We start from the raw sequence: 15,911 nt of genomic DNA, 5'->3' as shown, positions 1-15,911 counted from the left end.
TACTCCTATATACCATAAATAAAATAGCAAGTACTACATCATATGTTAACGGCGAAATGGTTCGATTCTACTGGATCCCTAATCTTCAATCGAGACTCAGCGGCGTCCATTTTCTTTTTAATTAATTAGTATACATATTTTTAACTAAACTTAATTTAATTATTATATTTGAACTATAATTTAAAGAAATCTAATTACATATTAATAAAATTTATTTGAAAATTAAAATCCTTTAACCATTTTCTAATTAATTATTACTCACAAAAGTAATTGTGACTGTCCGCCAGTTCAAACTTTTTTACCAATTATTATTAGTAATAAATAAAAGTAAATTTGACCAACTCACCTTTCCCATAATCCAAATATTCTCCATTCCAATTCAGATAAATGTCCCATTAATATCATACTACTACTACTTCATTAAAGAAATATTTTATGTCAATCATATCACGATTATCATCACATTTATCCTATAGTCATGTTCCAGTAATACCACGACTCGTTTGATAAAAAAGATAGGATATGAAAAGATATGTAAAACAAGATAAGAAATACGGGCTTCATGTCAAGATATGCAAAGATATAATTTTTTTTCGTTGTTGTTTGATAGAAAAGAAATTATCTAAATTTGTATTGTATATTAAATAACATGGCTTAACTTGACAAATTGGTGAGATACATAAACAAGGTTAATGTTATAATTTTGGTAAGATTAGATAGGGCCCTGGTCTTATATTGGACTTTGAGTTAAGCTTAACTATGATATCAAACAATTAAAAATGTCCCTATATAATTCCCTATCTTGGTATTACTAACTTATCAAACATGAATGTTACACATACTCCAATTTACTCTATAAAATTGTACTCTCTCCATAATTCTATAAGTATTCAGTTTTAATATAAAAATTGTTCTTTTCAGAATTATCAAAAAACGATGTTTAGCTTCTCATTTTATTTAATTTTTTTAATCATCAGCTTAAATCATTAGTTACTACTATTTGATTTATAGACATCCGAAAAGAATAAAAAGTAGTAGTACTACTATGAAGTTTAGAGCATCAGCGGCGGTTAGTGGAACGCCGTCCGTCCGTGTCGCTGGCAAGGACAAGCTCGTCCACTAATTTACGCCGTCCATCTGTACCGCTAAGCAGCCCTACGTGGCACCATGTGATTGGCCAACGGCTTAGTCGTTGGCAAAATTGACTTTTTTTTTCCAAAAAAAAAATTCGAAAAAATACCAAAAATTTTAAAAAATATATATTTTTGGATTCCCAAAAATAGAGCCGTTTATGGACGTTTTTTTTGAATTTTTTTGATTTTTTTTTATCCCAAAATCATCTATAAATACACACATTCATCATCCACTTTTCACATCAAATTTTAATTATGTATTTTAAGTTTTTAGGATTTTAATTATGTAATTTTAAGTTTTTAGGCTTTTAATTATGTAATTTTTATATTTTAATGTATTTTTATATTGTAGAAATGTTTTTAGTAATTGAAGTATTTAAATTGAATAATCGAATGGTGGGACCCTTGAGTTTGTCCACGCGAAAGAGCATGGATGTGGGTGTTGTGCTCTTAGCTAAGGACAAGTAGTAAAAGTGGGTTCGGGCCTACCTCCATGCTTTTATTTAAGAACACGGACGGTAAGAACACGGACGAGAATGCTCTTATTCAGTTTGATATGCGACATTTATACAACGGGAAATGCTTAATCGACACGCGGGAAGCAATATGCCCTCTTCTCCCAAAAAATTCCATTGATATACCGACCAATGCCAAGGGCCCAAACAAGAATGCAACGACAAAACAACCAAACAATAAATAAATACTCCTTCTCTACAATAATTTAATTGCTGCAAACCTGAATCTTTCAGAACTCGAGAAGTTTCTAAGAATAAAATATAAAGCTTCTTCAAATAAATAAATCACCTAATACTTCATTTCTATTTTTAAACACAACCCAATATTCGTCTGCTATAACTGGCATTTGTCCAACCCCAACCCAACCATCCTATCAATCCAAACTACTTCCCAAAGAAGAAAGCTCCTCCCTCATTTCTCAAATACTGTCGGAAATTATATATACAAGTAATGTACTAATCTTCTCTGCAAATATTGAACAACAACATATATAGTAGTACTACTCAAACTAGTAAAATTAATTTCTTAATTTTTTTTTGTAATTTTGGCAAAATCTTGCTAGTATTGATGAACTCAAGATTCCGAGTGAAGGAGGAGTTAGAGTCATCTGATCCAGCGCCTCCACAGCCGATGGAGGGGCTGCATGAAGCCGGGCCGCCGCCGTTTCTGACCAAGACCTTCGACATGGTTGACGACTCCTCCACCGCAAACATCGTTTCTTGGAGCAGAGGCGGCCACAGCTTTGTTGTTTGGGATCCTAACGCATTCGCATCTCTGCTCTTGCCTGCCTACTTCAAGCACAACAACTTCTCTAGCTTCGTCAGACAGCTCAACACATATGTAAGTCCATTATATTAGGAGTAATTCATATGGAAAAGAGGCAAAGGTAATTATATTAGGAGTAATTCATTTGCATATATACTTGATTATTGTTATTTAATTTTATCCAAATTGATTAGTGAAATTCCATTCAAAGGAGTGGAATTTGATACAATGTTTGTGCAGGGGTTCAAGAAGATCGATTCCGAGAAATGGGAGTTCGCAAATGATGAGTTTTTGAGGGGCCAAAGGCATCTCTTGAAGAACATTAGGAGGAAAAAGGCAGAGGCGCCGGTCGAGCAAGACGGCGAGGCTGACCGGCTGAGGCGAGACAAGCACGTGCTGACGATGGAGGTGGTGAAGCTGAGGCAGCAGCAGCAGAGCAACAGGTTGTACATTCAGCAGATGGAGCAGAGATTGCAAGGAACAGAGAAGAAGCAGCAGCAGATGATGAGATTCTTGTCCAAGGCTATGCAGAATCCTGATTTTATGAATCAGTTGGTGCAGCAGAGGGACAAGAGGAAGGATCTGGACCAGGACGTCTCCAACAAGCGGTCGAGGCTTATTGAGGATAATGCAGGGATGGGGACGAGTCGAAGTGACAAAGGGCTGAATAAAGATGTTAAGGTCGAATTTGAGATGTCCGAGCTCCAGGCGCTTGCCCTGCAAATGCAGCGTTTGGGGAAGGCGAAACTGGCGAGCAATGGCGAGGGTTCGGATTTCGAGAAGCTCGCGAGTTATGATAGGGAGCTGGACGAGGGATTTTGGGAGGATTTGTTTAATCAGGGATTTGATGAGGAGGAAAAGAGGGATGAAGATGGATGAGATGCATAGGAATGTGTTTAATTGTAGTGATGAGGCTCATTAGGTTTAAATAATTTGGATGAAATTCTCTAGTGAGATTTTGGTTAGTTATAATCATCGAGGGAATTGAGCGATTTGAAAACAGATTTTGTGGTTAATTTGATTCTTCAGATTTATTGTTATAACTATTACGGTTGTTGATGTTGTTATCTCTGTTGCATGTTCTATTAATACAATAGTACTAATCAGTGGCGGACGCAGAAATTTGTTAGGGTAGGGGCTATATATTCAAATTTTATATGGTATAATAATTTTCTTATACTTTTCTAATTTGGTAGGAGCTTTTACACATTAATTCACACAGATTATTAATAAAATTATAAGATTTTATAACTAAAAAAGTAAAAAAAAATAAAATTGGGGAAGGGCTTAAGCCCTCCCCCATCATTATTTGTGTCCGCCAGTGGTACTAATGTTTGTTCTTTTTTTGGTAACGCTTGTTTCATGCTCTACCTCCACGAAAAATAGTCTCATATTGCTATTTTTGGAATATTTATAAAAAATAGTCTCATTTCAAAAATAGAAAGTTTTTTTGTTATTTTGTCAATATTTTTGTTATTTTCCTTCTCTAACTTTTTCTATTTCCTCTCCTACTTTATTTCACTTCTCTCTTTATTTTACCAATTTTTTATTAAAACTTGTGTCATCACAAATGACACTAATTTTTTTAAATGGAATGAGTAGTATTAATAAAATCTAGACTTAGGTGCTTGGGGTTGTTTTCATTATTTAAAAACATAATTATTTCCCTTTATACACCAAGAGGCCAGGGAAGCTTACATTTTTGAGTGAATGGGAAAATATGTACTTGAAGTTTGATTTATTTATGAAAAATATATACGGTTGAAATCTATGCCGGTCAATGAACTTTGACCAATTATAATTTTAACGAAACATTTAATTTTGTGAAATTAAATGATATAGTGTCGATCTACGTCGGAGTAGATGATCGTGATATATTCATTTTCTCAAATCCGATTCCCGGTGAGTGAGAAATAATGGATTAAAGTTGTGCAAAATTACAAACTTAAATGAGCTATGAGAGAAGCTAGGGTAATAATTAAGAGAGTTAATTATCACACATTGAAAGTTACAACCTTATTAAACTAGTATTTAACAAGAAGGATTATTACATGTAATAATTATAGTGGACTAAAATAGGTTGTAAGAGCCCACACGCGCGCGCACACGCGCGCCGCCCGCCTCGCCGCGAGCCGCGCGCCTGTGCTCGTGCCCGGGCACGGCCCGTGTCCTTGTCCTTGTCCTTGGATCTTGGCAATTGTTCTTTGGGCTGTTCTTTGGGCTGTTCTTTGGGCCTACTTGGACTAGGATCTTGGCAATTGGTCTTTGGGCTGTTCTTTGGGCCTGGTCGTGGGCTTGGTGCTATGACGCGAGAAGCCAACATGGCTGACACGTGATAGTCCACGTCATGATCGAATCTAGAAGCGTCTAGATTCAACCTCTCTAGCTCTGAGCTTGTAACGGCTTGTAACACCTCGTAACCGACGGCCGTTACGGTCTAGCATTGATGACAGCCATCAAGGCTGCGTTGACCCCTACAATGGATTGAGCCTATAAATAGGCTAGTCATTCTAGCATTCTATACACCAGAACCTAGAATCCGCATCATACACTCTCTTCTCTCTCTCTGCATTGTTTTTCTGTCGAAAGCTCTGCCCTCTCCTCCATCTAGTTCGTCGGAGCTCTGTTGATAGCGGTGCTGCTTCACTAGAGATGTAGCCGTTTTATCTTTGGGGACGAAACGTCAATCCGAAAAGCACTACCGGGGCGTATCTCGTCTTGCGGAAAGAGGCCTCCTCGACTCGGTTAATTCTTTTACGGTTTACAGTTTCGAATTTGTTTTGTAATATCCTTTCACTTCTTCTTCTGTATTCCTTCTTTTGGGTTGTATTACGTTCGGTTTTATCTCTTGTAAATCACGAAACCAACATATATTTACTTGAATTATGAGATAATCAGATTAAAAGATTTGAACGATGATCCCCATAATTCAGGTTTTGGTTTAGCTCATAAGGCTAATCAGATTAAATGCTAACAATAAAATTAACATCCATATTTTTAATTATCAAGGAATTCCTATACGTATAATATATAAATATATACAAAAACTATAAAGATAATAATTATGTAAATCATGAAATTTGGTAACATTTGAAGAAAGAATATTTATTTTATTTGTACAACTTTTTTCAATTGTCACATCTATGTATAAAGTAACGATATCGATATATCTGGTGATGTTTCAAACGACATAAAAAGCGTGAGGTCGTGATACGAGGGATTCAAACTCAAAGATTCACCTATTTAACTGAATGATCAAACTGAAGTATAGAAATTACATTGAACTATTTTTGCGAATGATTTCAATGACCTTTTAGAAAATTAAATAAAATAAAAAAGCACGAATAAATGAACCTTATAATGTGTTTTAGTACTCTCTTATCTTGCTTGGTGTATAGGAGTATCTTTTATCTGGGAACTGCATACCACAATAATAAAAAAATATTCAAATTAAAAAATAAATTAAATAAAGCCGACGTTGTTCCATTTCATCTTGATGAAGAGTTGATAGAGCTCTAGATTTTTTTCCTTGCTCGTGATTCCATGAAATAAAATCAACGAAACTAGTGAATATTATTTAATTTCAGGTATATATATCTTAGCTATTTTCATTGATAATAAATAAAAGTGGGTGGAGGACAACGACAAAAAATAAACCTAGGAACTTGGTCGGTTTGATATTTTCTAAAATTGGCATTTGATTTGATTTTTTTTAAAACTAAGACATTGTCGGTGATAATATTTTGGCGGCCAGCGATTGTTCTATTGCTCTCAAATTATGATTGTGGCCTAAGATTTGTTGAGAATGCGTCACTTTGAAAAGTACTACTTTTATTTAAACAAATAAATGAAGATCCCTCCGTTTCGAGAAAATATTCGATGGATATTTCATACCAAAGTAACAATATGAGTTGGATAAAAGATCACATATTTGAAAATAAGAATCATATACTCCTAAAAAAGATTTTGAATTGGAAAAAGAGTCGTCTTGGTTGGAAAGAGTCCGGTGTGCCCAATTAATTAATCTTTGACAAATAAAAAATAAATACCTCACACCCAACTAGACATGCCAACTAATAGAGTTAATTTTAGAAGATATTCATAAAATTACTTTATAAAAAATATGCATTAAATCACTTTTATATAATAATACATAGTAATTTTTAATATTGAAATTATCAATATTTTTTTCCCTATGGATATACACTGCATACTTATATATATAATATATTAATATTTTATATGTATTCATCATTTGGCAACAATAAAAAATAAATATAATCACATAGTACAACACTTTGTTAGTAATATTTAAATTTTATGGTTATAATTTTCTTTTTCTTATATATTTATATATAAAAGGATATATGTAACTAAAAATACACACAAACAAAAAGTATGATTATAATTTAATTTTTTCTATTTTTAGTGCATTTAAAGAGTTACATGTACTTAGTAACTTAATATGAAAATAAAAATTAAATTATACCTATTTAAGTATGTAACTATATTTATATATAGGAGGAAAAAATATTACTAGCAATTTTTATATTTTACGATCATACAATATTCCATAAAAGTGGTTTAATAATTTTTTTTTAAGATTTTAATGCATTAAATAGGTTATTTATATGAAAATAAAAATTAAATTATAACTATATAAGTGTGTCAATATATTTATATATAGGAAGAAAAAATATTGAAAATTTTCATATTTTAAGCATCAAGATTATGCAATATTCTATAAAAGTGGTTTAATAAATATCTTCTAAAAATACCTTCATTAGTTGGCATGTCTAATCATTTATTCCATTTGTCAAAAATTTAATGGTTGGGGTACACCACCTCATAATGCCACTTTGGTGTGGAAGGTCCACTGAATATTTTCTTAAGGAAGAAAATTGTAAGCCCTATTTGTCTTCAGGTTTGCTTGAATTATTTTGCAATATTCATTACATATTATGGTTCCATTTGTCAAAAATTTAATGGTTGAGTACACCACCTCATAATGCCACTTTAATGTGGAAGGTCCATTGAATATTTTTTCATTTTGTTCTTTTCTTTTTGGCAAATGTGATTTAGCACGAGAGAGGGGGAAAGAGGACGTGTGCAATGCGAGGATGTGTTTTACTAAAATACTAAGTATTGAATATGCCTATTACAATTTAATTAAATAAAATAAAATTTTAAATTTTCTTATATCATTCTTGTAATCTTGTATGCATTTCAATTGTGCTTATATGTTTCTCAAATATGTATTTCAGGATATGAAATATATCATTAAATTTTTTTATTATTTTTAATATTCAAAATATAGGTTTATATTACATTCTAAACATTTTTATTTGTCATTACCATGTTGATCACGATTAACTCCTTCCCCATACCAACATTCTTTGGGTCACCATTATGTTGGTGACCATTTTGAATCATCAACTAATCAATGACAATGTCAATTTTACAGACCAAAATTGCTAATTTAGTTCAAAAAATTAGTCTAGAAGAGATAATACCTAGCTATTCCTTTAAAAGGTTAGTAGTATAACATGATTAAAAAATGTTAGTCTATAAGTGGAAATATAATGCCTAGCTATTCCTTAAAAAGTTAGTACTCCGTAGTAATATATGTATTTATGTGTTTATCCAAATGGCTAGCTAATATTTAAAGCAATCATAGCGTACACTTGTTATTATAAATCTTACTTTAACTCATTTTTATTATATAAACAATAAAACTAAAATGAATTATGTGGGAATATATTTATGTAGGGAGGTAATCAATTGCTAACTAATTACCAATCCCAAATTGAGACCAATTTTCAACCATTAGATTAGAAGATCTTATGGTTAATATAATGTCAAGTGTAATATATTTTAAATTTAAATAATTATTAATTAAATTAAAAGGGTAGTAATGTCAATCCTATATGTAGTAATTATAACTAACTACTTTCTCTCTCCTCAAAATCATCTCAAATCTTTAAATTTACGTAACTCTCTCAATTTAAATTATTTTTTTCGCAAAAAATATATCAAATTAAAGATAATTTAATAAGGATTCCAACGAGATCTCAATTGCATATGTTCCGACGACGTTCGGATGATGAAATTTGATATTTTTTATTTTAGTTTTCGTAAATGTTGATACCCAGATTTTTATCAACAAATATATCAAAAAATCTCAATAAAACCATGTAAAAAGCTCAATAAATATGTGTTGATATTTTCTTGTACTAATGTTGATATTCTTATATCATATTGTTGATATTTGTAATACACAATGTTGATATAAAAAAACACCCACGAAAATTATCATATGATAACATAATGACGATATTACCCTTTTGTTGATATTTTGTCTACTATTTATTGAGATTTGTGAGCTTTAATCTCATCCACTCATTTTAAAATCCAAGGGTGGAGATTTAGTATTGATTTTGGATTAGAGTGCTATAAGCATTAGAATAAGACCCTATTTATGTATATGGAAGTATTTTCTTGAATTTAAATAAAATTATGTCTCACGTATTAAAACTAGTTAAATAAATATGCGGGAATATATTTGTGCATGTGTAAATAAAAATAAAAAATACTAAGAAAATAATCTAAAAACATCGAGGGAACAAAATTTCCGTTGCCGGGAATCGAACCCGGGTCTCCTGGGTGAAAGCCAGATATCCTAACCGCTGGACGACAACGGATTGTTACAAGCTTGTTACATGTTATTCCTAATGACTACTAACTCTTTTTTTTTGTCAAGGTTTTATGGTTTGGTAATATCCAAACTTTCGATGTTATTTTCGTTCTATGCTACTTTTCCACTATTTGTGTTTTCCTAAAGAACAATTATCATACTCCATAAGATTTCTAATAAAAATATATCTCAAATTAAATAGGCAATCCTGAAAAAGGTAGTTTCAATAGTGAACATCTTGGCCCTAGTTGCACGTGCTTCAAAATAAATGAAATGTGTGATATCTAGAAGGCACATTCATAATTTTACAATTAAACATTTATAGTGAAGGAAAGTGATTGACAAATTATTTTAATCACAAATGAAACATTTAATCTATTAAATCCTTTTATTGGAATTTCGCTGAAAATGTCGAATGTGACCCTCTTCACAAGGCTCCATGTATTAGATCGCATCGTATGTAACAAGTTTAAATCCAGAATTATAAATGTAACTATGAAATACTATGAATTTAAGTCCATATCCTGACCCGCCTTGTAGTGAAAATTTATACTCCGTACTTATTTATTTTAATTAAGAAATGCAAACACTAGTTTTCAATTTTGACGTTCTTCTTCTGCGAGTAGATCTTTGAGCTTTGAGACATATTATAGCTTGAGTTTATGTATAATAAGTCCTTGAGAATTAAGTGTTTGTTAGAGGAATCTTTAAACCATAATTGGTTTGGTTAGATACTTATATAAATGTGTCAATTAAACTATAATTGAGGTGAATAGTGAATATAGTTATAGACTTATATGTGGAATGAAATAAACTTTAATTAGTTTGGAGACCCGGTTAGAGAAATGCAGTCTATACTTATATGTGGATTACGAATTTAGGATAAGCAAATTAAAATTTAGTGACCAATTTGATACACGTGTCATAGTTTAGTAAACATTGTAATATGAATAATAACATAGTCATAATACAAAGTTAAAATAAAGACCCGATTGAATTGAAGAGTATAAATTTTGATAACCACTTTCTGATTCATATTACAGTGTTTGAATACCCAATTAGAGAAAATGTTTATAATTCAATCACCAAGTATGCATTGATTTGATCCAATTTATGTGATATCGAGTCAACTTGAACTTAAATTTAAAGCCCAAGCCCAAATCAATATTTTGACTATACTTTCTTCAAAGCCCATAACTTGTAATTGTAAATGAGTCCAAATTTTGCCCATAAAAACACCCATAAATAAGTATCATTGACGGTAAGCAAATTTTAGTAGAACTCATAAGTCATAATTGATTATATTACAATCCAATCCAGATAGAATAATAAATTTAACAAATCCTTATGTCTAACATATATAATGACAAACTCTAATCAATCTTAAAACTTGATCTAGAGATAATATTAAAACTTAAACTCCATCAATATCTCCAATATCGTCAAAATTTAATTCTATTTTTTCTATCTATCTAAAGTTAAATAAATGAGCTGGCAAGTATTTGGGCAGCTTGTGTTAACTCTCCGAAAATAGAACAAAAAGATATTTTTATTTAGTACAGTGCCATATTAGGTACTTTGACAGAAATATAAATAATAAATTCAATAATCAAGCTATTACATGAAGTCTTAATACTCTTTAGGAGTTGGGGGGCATTTTCGTCCTAGAAGGTCAAAAGCTGAAGAAAGACACATGAACCATTTGCGAGCATGTAAACAACATAGTTCAAGATTTACAAAAATTTTCATCCCTTATACAAAGAACAAGAAACACACCAAATGTGAGATAGATTAGTAAGGCGTTGCAAGGCAAGTTCTTTACCAATCCAACGAATGCGAGCCCACAATACTGATCACTAAGATAAGACCATCTTCAATGTTACAGTAAAGCCTAAAATGGAGTAGACAAGTAGCTTCAATGCTACTTCAAAAGCAATCCTATTTTCGGTCGTTGAGTAAAATATTAGGTTTACACTAGAACAAACCTAAATCACTTTTTGAAATTTTGTGAGTAAAGAAGGTCTAATATAGATAATATTCTTTTAAATTTGAGTTAGTGTAAATGGTTGGACTAAAATCAGAATTGAATATGACATTTACACCAAAATGAGTTTGAGTTTTGTATAAATGTCGAAGATAGTCTAAGTTGTCATAATAAGATTGGTTAACATACCAACTGTGACACCCCAGCAAGTAAAATAATTAAACCATCATAGTTTCAATTATTACACATCACTTATATACTTCCTTCCCAAGCCTCCCACAACCATTAGGCACGAAATGGGATGATTAGTTTAGAATAATCACAGTTATAATGCTTTTTCTAATCATAGTTATGGACATGATAATTAGGACAAACCCCATAATTGTTGGTGAAAGTCTTCTTCAGGCCATTATGTGTGGGAACTTTTTATGAGAATATGAAGGGTTTTCCACTTTCTTGATACAAATGACTCTGCATACACCAATTGGATCCATTATGCCTGGACCTAACCAAAGGAATCAAATTAAAAATATACAAAAAAAGGATGAGAGAGAGAAAGGGTCAATGTCATGACAGCAAGTATTGGTTAAATAGAAATAGTTGGATGTTGCATGTCTGTTTGTATATGATTTATATTTGGCTTTATAGATTGGAGTTGAGTATGTTACTATATTCATAGTGATGTCTTTAAAGAATTGCTTTTTGGACAACATTGGATGTGGGAAATAGCAAGAATCTGACAAATGGCATTCCATGTTTGAAAAGAAGTTGTTGTCTTCATTGGGCTGCGGGATAAACACTTATTAGGAAACTGGTGAAGGTATCCATGGTACAGATCTTGTTACCAGCTTGCATCATTTGTGCATTTTAGTCTTAGATGTGTGGGGTGGGGTGGTTGAGCTCTATGAGTTTGTTTCAATTTTCGTCTTGTTAAAAAAAATGATCTATGTAGATTATTGTTTTTAGAAAGTAGTATAAAGTGTCTTGAGAAAGCATATTTAGGTAGGATGTTGTTGTTGTTCATAAATAAACGAGCCTAATAAATCTTTTAGGGCATTCACAATGGGGGCCCATTCCCAGAGCTAATAGATTGGCCCCCCAATCAGCCATCACCGGTCACCATAGTGGGGAGGGAGCCGATCTCCCTTCCCCTTCGCCTTCGCCGTTCCGCCGATAAATCGGCCAAGCCGATGCACCTATCGGCTCCGCATCGGCCGGCGATAGGCCTCCATTGCGGAGGCTCGGGGCGATGGCGGAGCCGATTTTCTTTTTTCTTTTTTTAATTAATTTTTTAATTTTCTTCTCCTATATAAATACCTCAATTCTCTTCATTTCACACACCCACATCCTTTACTTCACAATTTTTCTCACTATTTCTCACTAGAAATGTTTAATTTCACCCACAATTCGGATTCGGATTCCGACGTTGGCGAGAGCAAATCATGCACTCCAACATGATATGATTGAAGAAGATAGGCTCTGGGATGGGTTCTGGGATGAGTTCTCTATTGTAGAGAGATAGACTCTGGGATGGGCCTGCTGACATGGCAGAAAAAATGGAAATAGGTTCTGAGATGGGCTCCGGAGAAAGCTCTCTTGCTAATGTACTTAGCAAAAAGATTCAAAAATCAAGGTTAAGAAGGTGGAGTATAAGACTATCAGCTAAACCAGGGTTTCATTTAGTTCAGCAATTATTAAGGTGAGAAATCGTTAAAATTATTATTATAAAATTATAAAGTCAAGTGTGAGAAGATTAAAGAAAAAGTACACTTGTTGAAAGATCAAATTTGCAGAAAAGATTGAAAGGACATGATTGAGTTGGTACTTGCAAAGTAAAATTACAAATTTTGTACTATTACCGACTATTTTCCTTTATTATTTTTGGAGTACTAGTTATTTTATCATTTTTATTCGTTCCATAGTAATAGAGTCATTTCATTTTTAATAAAAGTCAATATATTTTTCCATGCCTACTTTACTCTCTCTTACTTTTTCTTTTCTTCACCTCTCTACCTTTTTTTCATTTTTCACTTTATTTTCCCTTTAATTAACTCACCTAACACAATTTTTCTTAATATCCGTGCCGAAAAAAAAACGCATCCATCACTATGGAACGGAGGGAGTACTATCTTACTAGTTAATTAAAACTAATTGTTTTGTCACTCAGGCCAGACCATCCAAATTGAGGGCACTACACAAATTGGCAAAAAGAATTGAAAAAACTTTTAGGAGATGGATGAAACTTTAAATTATGACGAAGATTAACTTTTACTTTCATAAATCACTAGTTGTTAGGGTTCCACCCCACCGACCTGAATATAAAAATATACATATAGCACATAGTATTGTGATTCTTTCTTTTTCTTTATTGTCAAATTGATTACATTTCAACATAAGTAAAACTCGAATGCCCCACGTAACTATATATGGCCCAGGATGGGAAGAGGGAGAGAGAGCTAAGGATGGTGTTAGGGAGGATAATTAATGCCCTATTTTAATAAAAACAATTTAGATTATTTATTAGTTTTGTAGTATCACATAATACACACCGAATGCAAATAAAATAAAATCTCTAGGATTACTTCAAAACTATTTCCAAATGGAGGTCATACTGAAATTAGTAAAAGTCAAACATGCATGATTTTTTGTTTTATTTCAAAATGCATGCATGATAATTGATACATAAGGTTTATTTAGGCGCATGCATAAATGCATAATATAAACCACATTTTAATATATAAAAAAATGAAACTAGGCCCTAATAAAACTAGAAAAATATGAAATGGAATTAAGTATTGACAGGCTTTATTTAGGGCGCATGTTGTGGTGGCGTGGGCGTGACAATATTCAACTTTGTCTAAATTATTCGACCCTTTGCTTTTGACTACTAATAAAACACGCCACCACTATATTAACAAATTTAATTTTTAGTGAAAAAACCCCCTCTTTTGTTTCTCACTATCTATATATATCCATCCATTCTCCTTCTAACTTTCCCCTAATACAAAATGGAAACTTCATGCATAAGTCCTCCACATCTCTTTCTCTCTGTATATAAATCTCTCTCTCTTTTCTTCACTCCTCAGATGAAGCTATGAAACGTGGACCAGTTGTAGTTGAAGCTGCCAGCATGATCTTAACTTGCCTCGGGCAAGATCAGATCATGTGGCAGTTTCACCTATCCATGGGATCACGACAGAAATATTGTTTTGTTCTTTTCTCTTTTATTTTGATTTTTCTATTTTAACCGGCATGAAATGACGTGGTATTCATGGGATTTATGTAGGTTATTTTATATTTTCTGTGGTTTTTAGAATAATTTAAGGGGAAGAACTAATCAACTAATACTAACTCTTAATTTTTCTTCATCGGAGATCACAGTAAGGATAAAACAGAATTAGGTGGATTATATTCATGAAACCAAATAAGGATATAGTAGGAATTAGGTGTCATAAATTAAGTCTTGATTACTTTTTCCTATAATATAATTATACGAAAAAACATTTTATGTGCAAGTCTACTAATCTAAAAGCTATCGAGTTTTTATTATTATGTCTTTTTTTTTTCTAGATTTTAGAATTAATTTTTTGGTACATTTATACTGAGAATCTATTGGTATTAAAGCATGGAGATTGTAACTTCGATTTTAATCTCTTTGTACTGCATGTGGGCCCACGAAAGAATATCAAAAGTTGTGTGATTCGCTTATGCTCTATTGCGAAATTGAGGTATCTGAAAACATTTTTTAATTTTTTTTGTGTGTGGCATTCATTTCCTTTTAGTTGATGATTTTGTTGTAAGTTGAAACTAAGGATCATGATGAAAAATTTACTATTATGACCGTGATATATTTGTTTCTTTAAATCGATTTCCTGTGATATATTTTAATCTATTTTGATAGATGGATGGAGTAATATGGAATTGATCTACGTTCTAGGTAGATGATCCTGGTATATTTGTTTCCTTTAAATCGATTTCTGGTGATTGAGAAATAATAGGATAAAGTTTGTCACGATTATATGAAGTTATGAGATTAATTAGTATGTGAGTTAATTAATCTCATATTAAAAAAAAGAGTCTTCATTAAACTTATATTTAAGAGACTAAATTATTACATTTAATTATTAATATGCACAGGAAATGGGCTGGATTAGGTGGATTATATTCATGAAACCACACACTGACCGCCCGGTGCCCGCCAGCCTCACCGAGGCCTTCTTGGTTTTTGGACCACAAAAATAAACCAAATTAAAATAGTCGAATTATGCATTGAACACGTCAAATAAAACAATGTGGCAAAGAAGTATACCTAGCTTGACAGGTAGCTATCCACGCGTGCACATTAACTTCGTGAGGCATGTTTAGATGCACCCGTCTAAGTTTAAGCTCTACACACATCCAACTCACTTTCATGATAAATGTATGTAACGTCAGTAACGTCAACCGTTACGCTCCCGTATTGAAGGCAGATGTCTGCGTTGACTCAAGCAATTGAAGTAAGGTAGTCACACCATACATTTCACACCCCAAGCATTCTTTGTATAAACATTTTCACCCACTCTTTGCATTCTTTGAAGTTAGTTATGTTGAAGAGGAATAGTTGATTAAAAACAGGTCATGGATTAGATAGGGCCCTTCAAGATTAGTAAACATGGCTATGAGACACAAATTTAGGTGTATTAGTACTAAATATTTTTAGTTTTTATGGAGATGGAGGAGTAACGTGAAGGCTGATCCTTGATATTGAAACAATATATATAGTGGAGTATTAAGCTTGGATGATTTAACTTATAATATAGTACTATTAAGATAAAAGTGA

General features: G+C 32.3%; 1 protein-coding gene and 1 non-coding gene across 4 annotated transcripts; one reads left to right on the top strand and one right to left on the bottom strand.

Annotated features, from left to right (window-relative positions):
• The first annotated feature begins 1,872 nt into the window (after positions 1-1,872).
• Positions 1,873-3,479, top strand: LOC125207723 (heat stress transcription factor A-7a-like). Of its 3 annotated transcripts, none has more exons than XM_089060505.1 (3): positions 1,873-2,096; positions 2,241-2,489; positions 2,655-3,479. In XM_089060505.1, the coding sequence occupies exons 2-3, from the start codon at positions 2,280-2,282 to the stop codon at positions 3,291-3,293; spliced, it is 849 nt and encodes a 282-aa protein (XP_088916631.1). In that variant the 5' UTR covers positions 1,873-2,096; positions 2,241-2,279; the 3' UTR covers positions 3,294-3,479. The 3 variants fall into 3 exon arrangements, with proteins under 3 accessions (XP_088916631.1, XP_047963147.1, XP_047963145.1); XM_048107190.2 differs by having other exon boundaries at positions 1,873-2,101; positions 2,212-2,489; XM_048107188.2 differs by having other exon boundaries at positions 1,874-2,096; positions 2,212-2,489.
• A 5,564-nt stretch (positions 3,480-9,043) lies between these two features.
• TRNAE-UUC (transfer RNA glutamic acid (anticodon UUC)) lies at positions 9,044-9,115 on the bottom strand. Its single transcript has one exon. It is a non-coding gene; the product is annotated as a tRNA-Glu (tRNA).
• Positions 9,116-15,911: the final 6,796 nt, after the last annotated feature.

Source organism: Salvia hispanica, chromosome 6 (genome assembly GCF_029641045.1).
Source record: "Salvia hispanica isolate PSC_SH4W2 chromosome 6, Shi_PSC_v1, whole genome shotgun sequence".
Taxonomy (NCBI): Eukaryota; Viridiplantae; Streptophyta; class Magnoliopsida; order Lamiales; family Lamiaceae; genus Salvia; species Salvia hispanica.
Note: the sequence above shows the minus strand (reverse complement) of the source record. Positions and strands in the feature narration are given on the sequence as shown.